Source organism: Quercus suber, unplaced genomic scaffold (assembly GCF_002906115.3).
Source record: "Quercus suber isolate HL8 unplaced genomic scaffold, Cork oak 2.0 scaffold_349, whole genome shotgun sequence".
NCBI classification, from domain to species: Eukaryota; Viridiplantae; Streptophyta; class Magnoliopsida; order Fagales; family Fagaceae; genus Quercus; species Quercus suber.
Window position 1 is genome coordinate 465,518 of NW_027069801.1, and position 14,937 is coordinate 480,454.

General features: G+C 37.0%; 2 protein-coding genes across 2 annotated transcripts; both read left to right on the top strand.

The window, feature by feature from the left end:
• Positions 1 to 449: 449 nt before the first annotated feature.
• On the top strand, positions 450 to 3,682 carry LOC112025374 (uncharacterized). Its single transcript, XM_024058044.2, has 3 exons — positions 450 to 1,438; positions 2,531 to 2,685; positions 2,916 to 3,682. Exons 1-3 carry the CDS (start codon positions 763 to 765, stop codon positions 3,168 to 3,170), a joined length of 1,086 nt encoding a protein of 361 aa, XP_023913812.2. The 5' UTR covers positions 450 to 762; the 3' UTR covers positions 3,171 to 3,682.
• Positions 3,683 to 5,754: 2,072 nt separating this feature from the next.
• Positions 5,755 to 11,437, top strand: LOC112025377 (ribonuclease H2 subunit A). Its single transcript, XM_024058045.2, has 8 exons — positions 5,755 to 5,977; positions 6,054 to 6,125; positions 7,490 to 7,613; positions 7,704 to 7,791; positions 8,393 to 8,530; positions 8,612 to 8,699; positions 8,794 to 8,914; positions 11,043 to 11,437. The coding sequence occupies exons 1-8, from the start codon at positions 5,887 to 5,889 to the stop codon at positions 11,218 to 11,220; spliced, it is 900 nt and encodes a 299-aa protein (XP_023913813.1). The 5' UTR covers positions 5,755 to 5,886; the 3' UTR covers positions 11,221 to 11,437.
• The last annotated feature ends 3,500 nt before the right edge of the window (positions 11,438 to 14,937 follow it).

The window sequence follows — 14,937 nt, forward strand, 5'->3', positions numbered from 1 at the left end:
AAGTGATGTGGTGGTAACCTTCAGGAAAATGAAAATCGCTAAAAGTGGGTCAATTAAGTTGTAATATATAAAAAAGAAAAATTTTGGTTATAATTTTCAACAACGAACTATTTTATAATATTTTTATAAATTATTGTTGTATCAATTCTTAGTAATTTTTATCTCAATTTATTACTAACATCACTTTTTCACTTTCAAATAATTACTCACCAATCGCATCAACTATTAGAGGCTTTCAGCCCCTAAATAATGGGTTAAAGTCCAAAGAGTTCCGCCCAATAAATTTGGGTTTGAAAGTTAGGCCTGAATGAATAAGAGACGAGACGCACAATGGGTGAGGGATATGGAGTAATATAAGTAATTTTTTTTTTCCCTGAATTGACGTGGGAATTCATAAAAATCCGAGTAGAAGTAGAAAAAGAAAGAGACAAAAAATGAGGGAGCCCCCCGGAGCGTTAGCGTTTACTAGTACATATTTGCTATCTACTACTCTCTGCACCACTGTCATCAATAAGAAACAAAGAAATAAATATAGTCAGAATAAGTCTCTCTTCTATTCTATATACCCTACATCCTTTGAATCAGTCCCTTCCATAACAAGCCTGCTCCAACCACTCTATTTATAGTCTCATCAAACCCCCTAATTTCAATTCCTTTCTCAACTACCCCACCCTCAACCCATCTCTTACCTCCATTAAACGCCTTCGTTTCGTAGCCACACTCACTCACTCTCTCTCTCTCTCTCTCGCGCGCGCATTAACGATGAAAAAGTGGAATTGCTTTCGTAAAAAGTCTAAGAAATCGACGGCCGAGATTGTCCCCCATGACGTCATCCTCAACAATGGCGGTACCACCACCATTACCACCGGTACTACCGCCTGTACCGCCGCCGCCGCCGCCGCTGTCGTCTCCACCCAATGTCCGACCGTCCGACTATACGGCTCACCGACCAGCGTCCTCGCCGCCTACATCCGATTCGCCCTCCTCCACAAGGGCGTCTCGGTCCGGTTCGTCCCCTCCGACACGCCGAATTTCGGGTCCGACGCGCCGGTTCTCCAAATCGGGCCCGAGACCGTGTCGGGCTCGCTCGAAACGGTTCTGCGTTACATCGACGCGCGGTTTCCGCACCCGCCGCTGGGGGTGAGGAGCTGCGACGACGAGGAGGAGGAAGACGAGGAGGATGAAACGACGCCGTCGGTGGTGAGGGCCATCGCGCTGCAGCACAAGAGCATGACGTGGCACGTGGAGAGGCTGGTGAGGTGGGTGGAGGATCTGGCGACGCGTGGAGGGAAGGGGAGTGTGGATCCGACGGTGGGGAGCCCGCGCATGGAGATGAAGAAGCTCGCGAGGAGCTACTCGGAGCTGCTGGAAGTGTTGCTGGAGCACGCTCAGATGGAGGAGAGAGTCGTGTTTCCGATCTTGGAGAGGGCCGATCGAGGTAAGGACCGTTAATTCATGTGAACACGTGTCGAGTTTTAATTGGTTACAGTTGTTACCCTCAAGAACTTCTTCTTTCTTGTTTCTTGTTATTGTATCCACTTATTATTAGTCACAGTCACCAATCATACCAGTGTGTTTCGTTTGTTATTTTATTCGAAAGTTAAGCTAATTGAAACTGACATTATACTAGTTTATTAGAAAGTGAAACTTTGACTTATCCATTATATGATTATATGCATGAAACTTTATGAAGGTAAGGGATTTATTTTTGGGAGGGGGTAAAACATAAACATAATTAATTGATATCATTGAGCTACTCATTAGACTCCATTATGGTCTTATTATTATTATTTTTTTTTTGAGAAAGAAAACTGTAATTATTATTAAGAAAGAATGGCTGACTCGGCCAAAATTACAGTAGAAAGGTGTGGAGGAAAGTAGAAAGGTGTGGAGGAAACTCCTTCATCCACACCGCAATCTCGCTGACATGTCTAGCAATATTATGGATGACGCATATAAATTCTATCTTTTGGAAAAGTTTAAACATAAATTGTAAGAATTATCTGTTTTTTAAGTAACTAAGAGAGTATTTGAAAACCTGTCTAGGTGGGTGCTTTTCCTCCTAATAAAGCCGAGTTTGGAAGCTTGAGCAGCACCCCTTTCTCTGACTTTTTCTTTTAGTAGAGGGTGGACCCTCCTATGTACTTGTTTTACCTGCTTTGGCATCTTCCCATTTGGAGTTATCCCACCAAATTAAAAATGAAAACAAAAGGCATATTATTTAGAGTAAAATGTTAAATATGTTGTGATAGCAATCAAAGACGTTACATTTCTCGTTCTCTGGTAATTATCAATTCATCTAAGTTCGTTGAGATCATGCTAGTGTTAATGCAGAGTTGGAATTTAATTTATGTAATGTTTCATTTGTCGGCAAAGAGGGAAAGAATTATTATACAAGAAATGTAATGTTGTCATGTAACCACACAAAAAAAAAAAAAAAAAAGGTTTTGGGTGGGTCAGGGGTGAAAGTAGCTTATTTTTTAAGGAAAGCACTTACTAAAGATACTTGTAAATAATCATGATAATGCAGGAATATGTAAAGTTGCAAACGAGGAACATGCAAGGGACCTACCCATCATGAATGGTATCAAAGAAGGCATTAAATCTATTGGAGTTATGGACTCAGGGAGCCCTGACTACCATGAGGCTCTCTCCAACCTTTCCACTCGGCTCAAATCATTGCAGGTGAGGACCGCTTTATACGTAGTGGCATTGAGATCCACTAGACAATGCTTGCCAATGAAAAGCTCGAATATTATAATGAGACATGATTTACACCGGTGAAGAATCCTATTTAATTTTTTTTTTTACTTGAAGTGCAAGAAAAGATTCACAACCACAAGCACTTTGGCTTTGGTGCTATGCTATGAGTGTGGTGCTAATTTGAATTCTTTGTATTTTGTACTGTGCCACAGGAGAATTCTAAACAGCACTTCATGGAGGAGGACAAAGATTTACTACCTTTCATGGAGGCAGTGGAGCTCAATAAGGAGCAGCAGAAGAGGGTATTGGAGCAGTGTTTGGATGTCATGCAAGGGACTCACTCACATTTGTTTAATTTTCTTCTTGAAGGTCTCCTTCCTCACGAAGCAATGCAATACTTGGACTTGTTCATTAGCTGCAATGACAGAGAACGAACAGCCTCCACGCTAAAATTGATAATTGATTAAGATCCAATTTTTGTCTCTGATAATATATATATATGCAGGAATAAGACACTGGATATATCATGTTCATAGAAAGTAGAAATAATGAGCGTTATCTTTTTTCATTTCTTATATAGTTGAAAGAAATGGTATAGTTTGTGATGCTGGCATGGCCTGTGGCCTGTGGGCATTCTATGTAGAGTCTGGTATTGTAGTTTAGAAGGATTTTGGATGGTTGGAATTGCTGTGTTGTTGACCGGGAGAGGGATGTGATGATGTTGAATTGATGTTACGTAACCTGGTCATTATGCTCTCAAAGAATAAGTATTGAAAATAAGCTTGTACAGAAGTTGAATTAAATTTAGATAGAATGGTACCTTTTGAAGTTGATGGGGGTAAATAAAAGGTGGAAGTGATTTCATGATCATGCATGTATTTGTAGGAAATTAGCTAATTTTATATGTCTAGAGTCTGGACTCTGTATCATGTTACTCCTTTTCAAAAATATAAATAAATAAATTGAATTGCTTCCCATAGTTCCCTAGTTCTCCATATGTATTTTCTCTTCCAACTCTGTTGTGTCCCAAAGAAAGCTTTTTTCTCCCAAAGTTCGGCTAACTGTATCATTACTCCTTTTCAAAATATAAATTGAATAGCTCCCCTTGTACCATGGGTATTTTCTCTACCAACTCTTTTGCGTCCCAGGCCAGCGTGAGTAGGGTGAGGTTTGGGCTTCAAATCGTATTTTTGCCAGAAAGTAAAGAAAGTTTTTTCTCCCACTCAAACTTGGGCTAAATACATGCAACCTCCTTGCTTAGGCCTTTAAAGGCCTGAAGGCCCGGGAAGACTGACTCATGTGATTTGTACGGCTGTAAATTAGCAGAGTCGTGTATCAAAAACTTAAAACTGACAATTCTATTTTATTTTGAAGGCCTTCTCAAAAAAAGAAAAAAATCAAATCAAATCAAAGGTCTTAGAAACACCACATCTGTGCTGAGTTGGAGTTTCAAAAAGACTATATACTCTCTTAAATGAACTAGATTATTTATAATAGTGATATGTGGTGGACATACGTCTTCATCACAATGGGTGTAATACTCTGGACTCAATTTTTATCCTATTTCAAATATGAGTTGAATTTGAGCTTATTAATAAAGTATATTATATATAGGGTTCCAGTTTAGAAAGGTGCCCTAACAATACATTTCTAGAGAGTGGGATAAAGGGTTAGGCCCTAACAAACTAGCAACAGGACATAAGCCACATTTTTCTATTGAAGGGGAGTGAACCCCATTTTACAACTAAGGGTAGCTCTTCGGCACTTATCCGAGGAGGTTCCTTTCCCTTTCCTCCTCCTTTAACTGCTTTGCTTGCCCTTCTTATATAGTTCTCCTCCTTCTCTCCCTTTCTTCCTTCTGTTGATCATCTATTTGCTTCCCCTCTGACTGTCCGTCCCATCAGAGACCTTATCAGTACTCGAGTGGTTCACCATCATCACTGTTACCCTGTTAAGGGATTACATCCCCATTAATGCGGTCAGAGGAGTTAGATGAGCGTATTTAGTGTGGAGGTGACAACCTGTTCTCGGCCTGTCCCCCTCCTGAAATTAGCCTCGATATGCCGAGGATAGGGATGTCCTCGGCGGGGTCCAAAAAAGCATAGGTCTTCACACACCGACGTCGGACGATCATCCCTCCTCGGCCTGGGCCTTGGGCCAAATGCAAGATAGGCCCAGGCTCCCAGGCTTACGGGCCCCACATTATATATTTAAATTTAATTTATTTTCTTGTTAAATAAGTCAAAGTTTGTTTAATGAGCTAATTTACTAACTTATTCTTCTCCAAATTCCAATTTATAGTAAACATAACAACTAAATTTTTACCCTTTCACAAATGTAAGTTAATTATCATTAATTAATTATCACAAATGTGTTAAAACTCCTTTCCCTCTCTCTTGTGTGTGTGTTTGTTTCTTTAAAAAAAAAAATTTATATTAGTTGAACTTATATTATTTGGGTTGAATAGAATGAATTTCATTTATGAACTTACAAAAATAGATTCATCAGTGTTACATTGTTTAAAATTATATAATTTTAATTATCAATAAATTACAAATAATAATTTGGTCCCTAATAAACTTATTTACAATCCAAAAGTAAATGCGATAAGTTTGGAATGAAACTAATAGAATTTAGTAGGCTTCGGAGAGACTTTGTTTAGAGCGTTTGGAGTTTGGAAAAACATTTGTCATCACAAATTTGACTTATTGTCAAAATTTTTATTTTTATTTTTATTTTATATATTTTAAATTCATTGCCTTTTTGGAACGAATATATATTGAAGTGAAGTAAACTCTTGATCATAAATTCCCAAAGAAAAATAAAGATTTAAATGATTAAAAAAATTTCAACTGTTTTTTATTTTTTATTTTTTATCTTAATCTGAGGATCGAAATCACTTTCTTCTGTGATTATTGAATTATCAAAAAATTAAAAAAAAAATTATTTGGGTTAATAGTTAATAAAATTAAGTTGACGACAAAAATACTAAAATACAGTGATATTATTTATTTAATTTAAAAATGAATTTCACACGAAAGTTCCTGCCAGTCCAAAGCCAAAACATTTTAGCTGCTTTGCTTTGGTGGCGGGAAATCGATAAGGCCCCCCTTTTTGTTTTATTTCTGAGAAGAAAGAGAGAGTGGCGACTGAGTCTGAGTCTGAGTCTGAGAGTGAGCAAGAATGGGATCGGAGGAGGCCAGTAGTGTGCCGAAATGGGCATCAAAGCCTTGCATTATGGGCATTGACGAAGCTGGACGAGGCCCTGTTTTAGGTTTCACCTTCTTTCTTCACAACCCACTTTTTCTTTCTCTCTTTTCTAAATTTGTGGTTTTTTGAAATTTTCTCAGGACCCATGGTGTACGGCTGCTTGTACTGTGCTTGCTCCTATCAGAAAACTCTTTCCTCCTTGAACTTTGCAGGTTTTTCTTCTACTCTTCTCATAGGGTTTTTTTTTTTTTTTAATAAATTTTAATTTATGGTAGAAAAGTAATGGTTATGCTTTCTTGGGTCTTTGATTTTCCTTTAGTACTGTGAAGTCGAAGAACGCACTCTATAAAACTGTTAATTAAAAAAAAAATATTTGACATTTATTTTAACTAGGATCAAAGTTACACATTAATATTTAATTCGACTGAAGTTGATACAAATAAGTTGTTGTGAGACTTTGAAAATATCAATCTTGTCTTCAAAGATGAAAGTTCATAGGGGTGTGGTGGGTGACCTCTTAAGTTCCTTTGTCTTGATAAGTCTTTTTTACAGGATTAAGAATGTCAATAGAGGAGTGACTACATAACCCAAAAAAATGTACTTTTTACGTGCCACAAATCCTTCTAATTGCGCATAAAGACACGATCTTTAATTATGCAATCCATGCTTTAACTTTTTTTAAGCTCTCTTTTCTTTGAATTTCTTCTAATGAGGTCTGTTTAGTTGTAGTCATAATCACAAATTAAGCATAGTCAATGACTTATAGAATAGCGGAAAAGAATACATATGACCAACCATGAATAGTCTTTTGAGGATGCATAACCGACCCCAAGATTTTGGAACTAAGATTTGGTTGTTGTTGTTGTAGAGAAAGCAAGTATTTTGATATAGAAAACACGTAATCTCACCGTGGAGATGAATGCTTGCAAACTTAATTTCTTTTATCTTCCATTTGACTTTGATATATAGCTTCAAGTTCATTGATTTTAAATTTTCTTTGGTTATCTTCCATTTATTTATGACTCTCTTTAACATTCTGGTTAAGGCATTAGTTTGTATTTCATGTGACTTTCCTTGACAACAAGAAACCTAGGGGTTTGCAAGACTAAGTAGGTGCTACATTTGCTTCATGTTCTGCCCATTTTAGGATCATTTATGCCATGATTACTGATTTTATGACAAGGGGCTGAATTAAACCAATGGGATATAGCTCAATTGACACCTCGTTCTTCCATAATCATTCGTTGGAGGGTGAGTTTGTGGGTTCAAGAACCACTAGGTTCATGCATAACTTACAAATAAAAATGGGGGGAAGGAAAAAATAACTCTGGATGCCTTCTTTAATATCAATTTAATTGTGAAAATTACTATTTCACTTGCAAGGGTCTAGTTAGCAGCTGTTCTGTAGCGCTATCATGTAAGGAGAAAAAGCAGCTCCCAAAGTTTTTGACTTCTACCTATGTATTTCAATTATGAATTTAGATAACAATGGTAATAATGAACTGCTTGTCCATTCAATATGGTTCAGAAATCACGTCCCACTCAATGATTAGATTTTCTGTTTTATTCTCTGCAGATTCAAAGACGCTAAAAGAAGAGAAGAGGGAGGAATTATTTGAAAATTTAAAGGCTGATGAATCAATTGGATGGGCTGTTGATGTGATAGATCCAAAGGAGCTCTCAGCTAAAATGCTAAAGAAGTTAGTAAAGAATATTTGAATCTCTAGTTTTCTGTTTCTAATAGTTTGTTGTTTCTACTGATTTATGTTTGTTTGTTTGTTTATCAACAGGAATAAGATAAATCTTAATGAAATATCACATGATTCTGCAATTGGCCTTGTTGTTAGGGTACTAAATTTGGGAGTTCTTCTAACTGAGGTAAAAGTCATTACAACTTTTGTGAATTCATTGTTGCTTAATACATGTTTGTTGATTTCAGTGGCTTTATCAAATATATTGAACCAAATATAGCAAGGACTAAGTGACTGGATGCTGTATGGATTTTGCAATGTGCCATTAGATTATCTGTCTAGTATTATGCTACTTTATGTATTATCAAAATTCAAATGAGTATATTCATTTGCAGACATTTGCAAGGGGGGTAAATGATAGAATATGATCAAAGCATTATGTCAAATGCGGGGGATGTATACCATTTTGTGGAATATTAGAAATCAAATAACTAGGGAGTGGTGTACTGCAAACAAAATGCTATTGGTAGTAAGCATTCTTCATTGTTGCCTCAATGCCTCATGAACAGAGAACCTTTGCTTTTCTCTTTTTATAATTTTAATCTACTAACCTGAGAAACAGATGTAGTAATGAATTACAAATTTCTTAACATATATATATATAGGCCAAGAAAAAAAACCAGGGTGCTCTGTTGACACTTATTCTTTGGATTTTGTGGGGCCAGCTCAATCCCTTTAAATGATGCCTTGATAAAAATGGAAAACATCTATGCATGCATATGTTTCAGGTTTATGTGGATACAGTGGGGGATCCTGAGAAGTACAGAACAAAACTGTCTGAAAGGTTTCCTTCTATCAAATTTGTGGTTGCAAAGAAGGCTGATAGTCTTTATCCAGTTGTGAGTGGAGCAAGCATAGTTGCAAAGGTTATTACCTCCTCCAAATTACCTCCCATTTAAAAATATACATTGACCACTTCTGATATTATCTTTCATTCAATCATGCAGGTCACAAGAGATAGAGCTGTGCGAGACTGGGTGCTTGATGAAACAGCAGATAACATCCAAAGAAACTTTGGTTCTGGATACCCTGGAGGTGAAAAATGCTCTAATTCTCTATTCTATATGTTGTTTGTTACTATTGGATGGTTATTGTAGTATGAGGAATCTGGTGTTGTTTTCATTTATAGATCCTGAAACCAAGGCCTGGTTAGAGAATCACAAACACCCTATTTTTGGATTCCCGTCATTGGTCCGTTTTAGTTGGGGTACCTGCACTCCCTACTTCAAGAACCTTGTTGAAGTCTTATGGTCAGTCCTCTTCTACCATTCTCTTGGCAATTTCTGTTTCTATCGTTTTAGCATTAATTCATCTTGTGCATGTACCTGCACATGTATATACCATTTGTCAATGGCCATATGTATTGTTACCTGTTCTTTAATCTAGATCACACATGATTCATACTATGAAGGCATGCCTAATTCTATTATAATTGTTATTGATTCTAGGGTGATGTGATATTAAAAGATCAAATACAGATTTTATTGACATACTTTGTAAGAAGCCATATACAGTTTCTTCAGAACCTATTTTTTCCAAAACCAATCCAAGGCCAGAGTAAAAATTTGGCTATACCAGTCTGGCTTCAAGCAGAATAGTCAGAAGTCAGCACAAGCAGTGAAAGAATACCATGCAACTTTAAAAAATAAAAATAAAACAGGACATCAAAGATAACAGCATGCAAGATATTTAAAGATGGTGGAGGATGTCCTACACTCAAGTAACTATAAATTGATGAAGGGCATTAGTGGACTCTTTAACTATCTTGATTAGGATCCAGTAGCCTGTGCAATGACTCTTAATCTCCTTAGCAATGTAGTGTCAGTTTCGTTATCCTTCCATACTGAATACTTACTTTTAGGTCTAAGCCTGTATATGGTTAACCAGGCTTGAGTTTGCTGAGTTCCTTTGCAACTAAAGTCATTAATTGTTAGTCTGGTTTCTTTTATGGTTCATATAGATATTTAGATTTCAGCCAAGTCTAGAAGTTATATAGTACACTATGGATTTCTACTCATATTGCTTTCTATCATATATTAAAGACTGATCAAGGATGGCATCAACTCAATCAACCCCTGCTCTTTTTCTTTCTTTCTCTCCTTATTGATTTGCAATAGAAGACTGACTTAACATTATTATATTTTCCATTTAAAAGGAAATTTCATTTTCTATAACTCTTAATATCTTACATTTGGAGTGAATGAGAAAATAATAGGAACTTTCTTGATGTGCCTTTATTGAGTTGAGCCAAGAACTTTATTTTATTTTCTTGAGGCTCTCTCTCTCTCTCTCTCTCTCTCTCTCTCTCTCTCTCTCTCTGTGGCCAAGCAAGGGAACTTCAGATATACCTTTATCGAGTTGAGCCAAAGCTGATGCATGTTCGAACTTTCTTGTGCAAACATATGATTACCTTAAGAGTTCTGGAGCATCCCATTTTTAATTAGCAACCTTGTCATCTGTTGGCAGCCAATTGCATAACCTGGGGAGTGTTAAATTATTTGATTTGATAATTCAATTGAACGATGAACTTTCTTAATGTATTTTATAGGTATCTTCTACTTCATTTCCCTTCTATTTGATTATCTTTGCTAAAAAGAGAAAAATTTTCACTTTGTGCTGTTTGAAGCATTGTTTTGAAGTTACCCTAATTTAGAAAAAAACAGTTATCAAAAACTGTCTTTCTGAAAAATAAAAAAGTAAGTCAGGTGGTTCATAACATTACTCTTTAAGGGAGCTTTGTTTGTCCTTTTTTTTTTTATTCTCTTTTGCTACTGGAGATTTTATTAGGGGCATAGCTATGACTAAAAGGTGTCAACTTCATGTTCAATCAGAAGATCTTCTTTGAGCAAGTATTTTTTAGTTGTGCCCAATTTCATGACAAATACCTTTGTGGATTATGTGAGACTTCAACAGGCTCTTTCTGAACTAGCAGTTTGATTTTGTCTTTTCTCACTTTTTCGTGAAAAAACCAAAATCAGTAGAAAATTAGAATCACTTTCCATTGAAGAGGGATGCACCTCTATGACTTACAACATTAATGTTGGAGTTTACTAATTCGAAATTTGTTTGATTGGTTTAATGTGTGGTCTTTCAAGTAGCATTTCCCTTTTAGATTATAGAATCACTTTACTCTTGTGCATAATTATTTTAGGTTATGTTGTGTTCATCATTGTGAACATGAAGTAATCTTGTGTTTTAATGAAATATTTACTTATAACCAAAAAAAAATGATATCAGTATGATACTGAGAATTTGATAACTATGCATTGGTGCAATATTTTTGCAGTTTATCAACAACCATTCCTACACCCCTTTTTTCCACCCTGAATCCTTTATGTCAATTTTCATTTGATTTTAGTTTTATGGTTGTTTCCACAGGGAATCTGATCAAATGGATGAAGATGGTTCTAGCAGTAGTAATGGCAAGAGGCAATTGAAATTAAGCAATGTTGGGATAACTTCATCCAAGAGGAAGAGTGAAGAAATTGAATCAAGTGGTAAAGGACGCTGCAAGTTTTTCCAAGCTCGCAAACTTGAGCAACTCACTCATTTCTAACTCGTCACATTTTTTACATTTTCTGGTAACTTATCTTCTTGGATTCAATTTGATGATTGTAAGATTATGCCTTCACATGCAATTTTACTGACATATATACAGAATAGATAGGGAATTCCAGGTGTGCTAGATGTACACTAATGAAGCGGGAATTGACTTTAGTAATATGATTGAACTATTATGGAATATTATTACAAAGGTTAGATTGTTGTATAAATTATACCTCTCTCACTTAGTGGTACTGAAGTGTACGTGGTAGTGGATTCAAGCTAATGGACTACCCATATATTTGGTTGCCCCTGATCTGTCAATGTTGATCAATTGTTGTTGGCGTGCTCAAATATTGGTGGAAAGTGATAGCACAAAGGTCATAAGATATTTACATGGAAAACCCCTTTGCCTGAGCACGAGGGGTGAAAAACCATGGTTTTGAAGTAGAGAGAACTCTACTTCCAGCCACCATATTAATTGAAGAAAAATGACAAGCAACAAGAACACTATAATGTGCACAATGAGCTATGGGTGTGAGTGTGTTGTGCTCTCTAGCTCTTAGTTAACTTGTGTCTGTGGGGATCAACCCTTACCCTTTTATAGGCTAAGGGGAGAGGTGATCCCTTTATAGGTGTAAGGCTCTCATTGGATGCAAATATAATATTATTACAAATTCCTTAGCATTCTGCCACGCTGTTTCTGCCGGGAGAAATTATTGGTTCCTCCGGGAGGACCATTGATGTGGTCCTCCTAGCTCCTGCCAGCCAATAAAAAAGTGCCATGTGGCCATTTTTTTTCTGATTCAGCTCCACATCAGCACTTACCCATTACCTTAACTCTTGTTAACAAAACCAAACCAAGGTTAAAACTTAGCTCCACTTACCCACAGCTAGAAACCCAAAATCGAAATTGAAATACAATCCTCCTCTGATATGCCGATGCTACTGCAAAAAATAAAAAAACCAAAGGCGACAACAAATCAGTAGAGATCCGTCTCTGTATTTAACGGCACATTTTTTTAGCACAAATAATTGAAATTCAAATCCATTCACAAATAAAGTTTTTTTTTTTTTAAATCCACCGCAACAGAGAGAGACGCTTCTCTGAATGAACTAAAAGTAAATTTCCTTATTCAGAATCCTCACCAAAACGAACTTGAAGATGCCAAATCCTTTAGGAAACAAGAAAAAAATGTAGAGAAAACAGAAGAAAGAAACTTTAATCAGTACGCATCAATCTCTACACATGCTTCAACTTCAATACGCATACACTACCAGTTACAATTATGCTATTTCCTCTGTTTGGCTACCGAGAAAGTGTAAGGAAAAAAAGTAAAGAAAATACAACTCTTAATCTCAGATTCTGCTTAACTCGGCTGAGGCGAGTTATTCCGATCCAAAACCACTTAAAATCTTTTTCAAAAAAAAAAAAAAAAAACCTTGGTTCTTCTTTTTCACTTGCTTTGCTATAATATTTTCTCGGTAACCAAATAGAGAACAAGAGTTAAAAAGACCTAGAGATTGGAAATGGGAAGTACGTTCCTAGAAAGCCATGGTAGAAGAGAGAAAACTGGAGGCAACGACGGTGACTCAGATCATGCATGGAGAGAGAAGTCACGAAGGACTCACCGGAGAACCCATGGTTTCCGGCAATGGTGGATCAGAATCCTAGAAATCACAATAAACAACAACAACAAAAAATTTCCACAGAGAAAAAATAAAAGAAAAGGAAAGAGTGAGTTGAGAACGAATATCAAAAGAAGAAGGAAGAAGTGAGAGCTTGAGGTAGAATAAGTCTTTGATTTTGGGTTTCCAGCTATGGGTAAGTGGAGTCGAGTTTTAACCTTGTTTGGTTTTGTTATCAAGAGTTAAGGTAATAAGTAAGTGTTGATGTGGAGCTGAATCAGAAAAAAATGGCCACATTGCACTTTCCTATTGGCTGGCAAGAGCTGGGAGGACCACATCAGTGGTCCTCCCAGAGGAACCAATAATTTCTCCTCTGCTGGGTAGTGGTGCACAATTCAGGCTGTTAGTGGGGCATCACATAGTGCTAAAGGCTTCCTGACTTCTTGTTTGTATTAGGATACATTCTTTATAACCTGCAGTAGCGATCCCTCACTCATCTCTTTGTTTGGAGAAGATATCTCATGAGACATCTCTTTCACAACATATGAGACCCACGCATACTGTGAGATATCTTATAAGACAATCTCATAAGATAATTTTTTCTTTGTTGTATCCAACCTCTCATCTTGCTAGTGTACACAACATTGGGTCCTTGCATGTGGACCTACTCTTCTTCTTGCCAACATAGTGCAACAAGTCCTTGAGCCTTGGTTTTGACCTTTGGTTTGCCTTCAGCCTCTGCCAATACCTTAAGGACATCGTATTATGTATTTCCCAAACTGTCCTTAAATACTCAGAATATTCTTCAAACAGATGCATGACTGATATTTAATGATCTTCACGGACACATGGATGGCTAAGATGAACTATAGTTGGACTTTTAGTAAAATAACCATAATGCTCATGCCATTGAGGTCTTAGGTCAGTTTTGGTCTGTACTCTGTACATGAAGAAATCCCTGTCTATGGCCCTTAGGATTCAATATTGCACCGTTCTTTTTGAGTCAGTCTTTTGCTAATGCATATGACTGATGCAGTTAGAAACAAATCGTCTAAAATGCATTTTGACCCATGTATTATATTACCTGAACAAATTGGTGCACAAACATGCACATTTACGCATATTAGTATCTTTTTTTATATAGATCCTCAACAAGGCTTGATTAGTTATTGATGAAGTCTGAAAAATCACGAATGAATTACACGTCGCTCACACACTCAGAAAGTCACCTGCGCAGCAAGAAAGAGAAAATCTACAGAGAGCACCGGTGTGGTGTCGGCCAAATACCCTCCGAAGGTCAAGTTAAAATCTTTTTTAGCTCCAAAGTACTAGAGAGGGTTTATTATGCGTACCTTAACTTGTGAGGGTATTGGGGTTTTTATAGTGGTTGAAAGTTGACCTCTTTTACTTGGAGTCGAAGTCCTTTTCTTGTAGAAATCCTTTTTAGGAGTCCAAAACGTGGTGGACAAGTCTTTTTCTTATAGAGAAGATCTTTATCAATATACATAATCTCTGGAATTCTCCTTGCATTAGGATTTTGTTTAGGCTTCTATGGTGTGTGCCGCAAGTATTCATATCAAGAGTGATTGACTGACCCATGGTCAATCAATCCGTCTATACTCCATCCGTTCATTACAGATCCGTCTTCAATGGGTCTTGCACACCAGAGGCTCTTCTGTTTTACAGCCCATAAAAAAATGAACAGCTCGATCCGTTACACTAGGTTTTATCGTCGTACATTTTTCCTCTTTCAATTGCCCCCTCACCTGATGGGTCTGTCATTCATAAGCAAATGGACCGATGGGGTGACGGTTCAAAGTCTCAGGTAAACGGCCATGATACATGACTCCGTGAGCTTATTCCTGTACCCTGACAGGTTTAGCAAGAATTTATTTATGACTTGCCGCGTGTCATTCTTTTAATAGCTGTTGTTTTAGAACAAGGTGTCGTTTCATCTTCCGTGCACCTTTTCTATAAATAACACCCCTTCCGCCTCTCATTTTTCTACTTTCTACTGAAAAATATTGCCAGAGCACGTCTGCCACACCTGTTAGAGACCACTCCGTTCAGCTCCTACACCTGTCGTCTACAATTTTGTTTG

What these genes read in the sequence shown, in the direction of transcription:
- LOC112025377 (XM_024058045.2), top strand. Translation starts at nt 5,887, where the DNA reads ATGGGATCGGAGGAGGCCAGTAGTGTGCCGAAATGGGCATCAAAGCCT. An exon ending in TGGGAGTTCTTCTAACTGAG is followed by an intron (nt 7,792 to 8,392) that starts GTAAAAGTCATT and finishes CATATGTTTCAG; the next exon opens with GTTTATGTGGATACAGTGGG. An exon ending in GAGCAAGCATAGTTGCAAAG is followed by an intron (nt 8,531 to 8,611) that starts GTTATTACCTCC and finishes TCAATCATGCAG; the next exon opens with GTCACAAGAGATAGAGCTGT.
- LOC112025374 (XM_024058044.2), top strand. Translation starts at nt 763, where the DNA reads ATGAAAAAGTGGAATTGCTTTCGTAAAAAGTCTAAGAAATCGACGGCC. An exon ending in CTTGGAGAGGGCCGATCGAG is followed by an intron (nt 1,439 to 2,530) that starts GTAAGGACCGTT and finishes ATGATAATGCAG; the next exon opens with GAATATGTAAAGTTGCAAAC. An exon ending in CTCGGCTCAAATCATTGCAG is followed by an intron (nt 2,686 to 2,915) that starts GTGAGGACCGCT and finishes ACTGTGCCACAG; the next exon opens with GAGAATTCTAAACAGCACTT.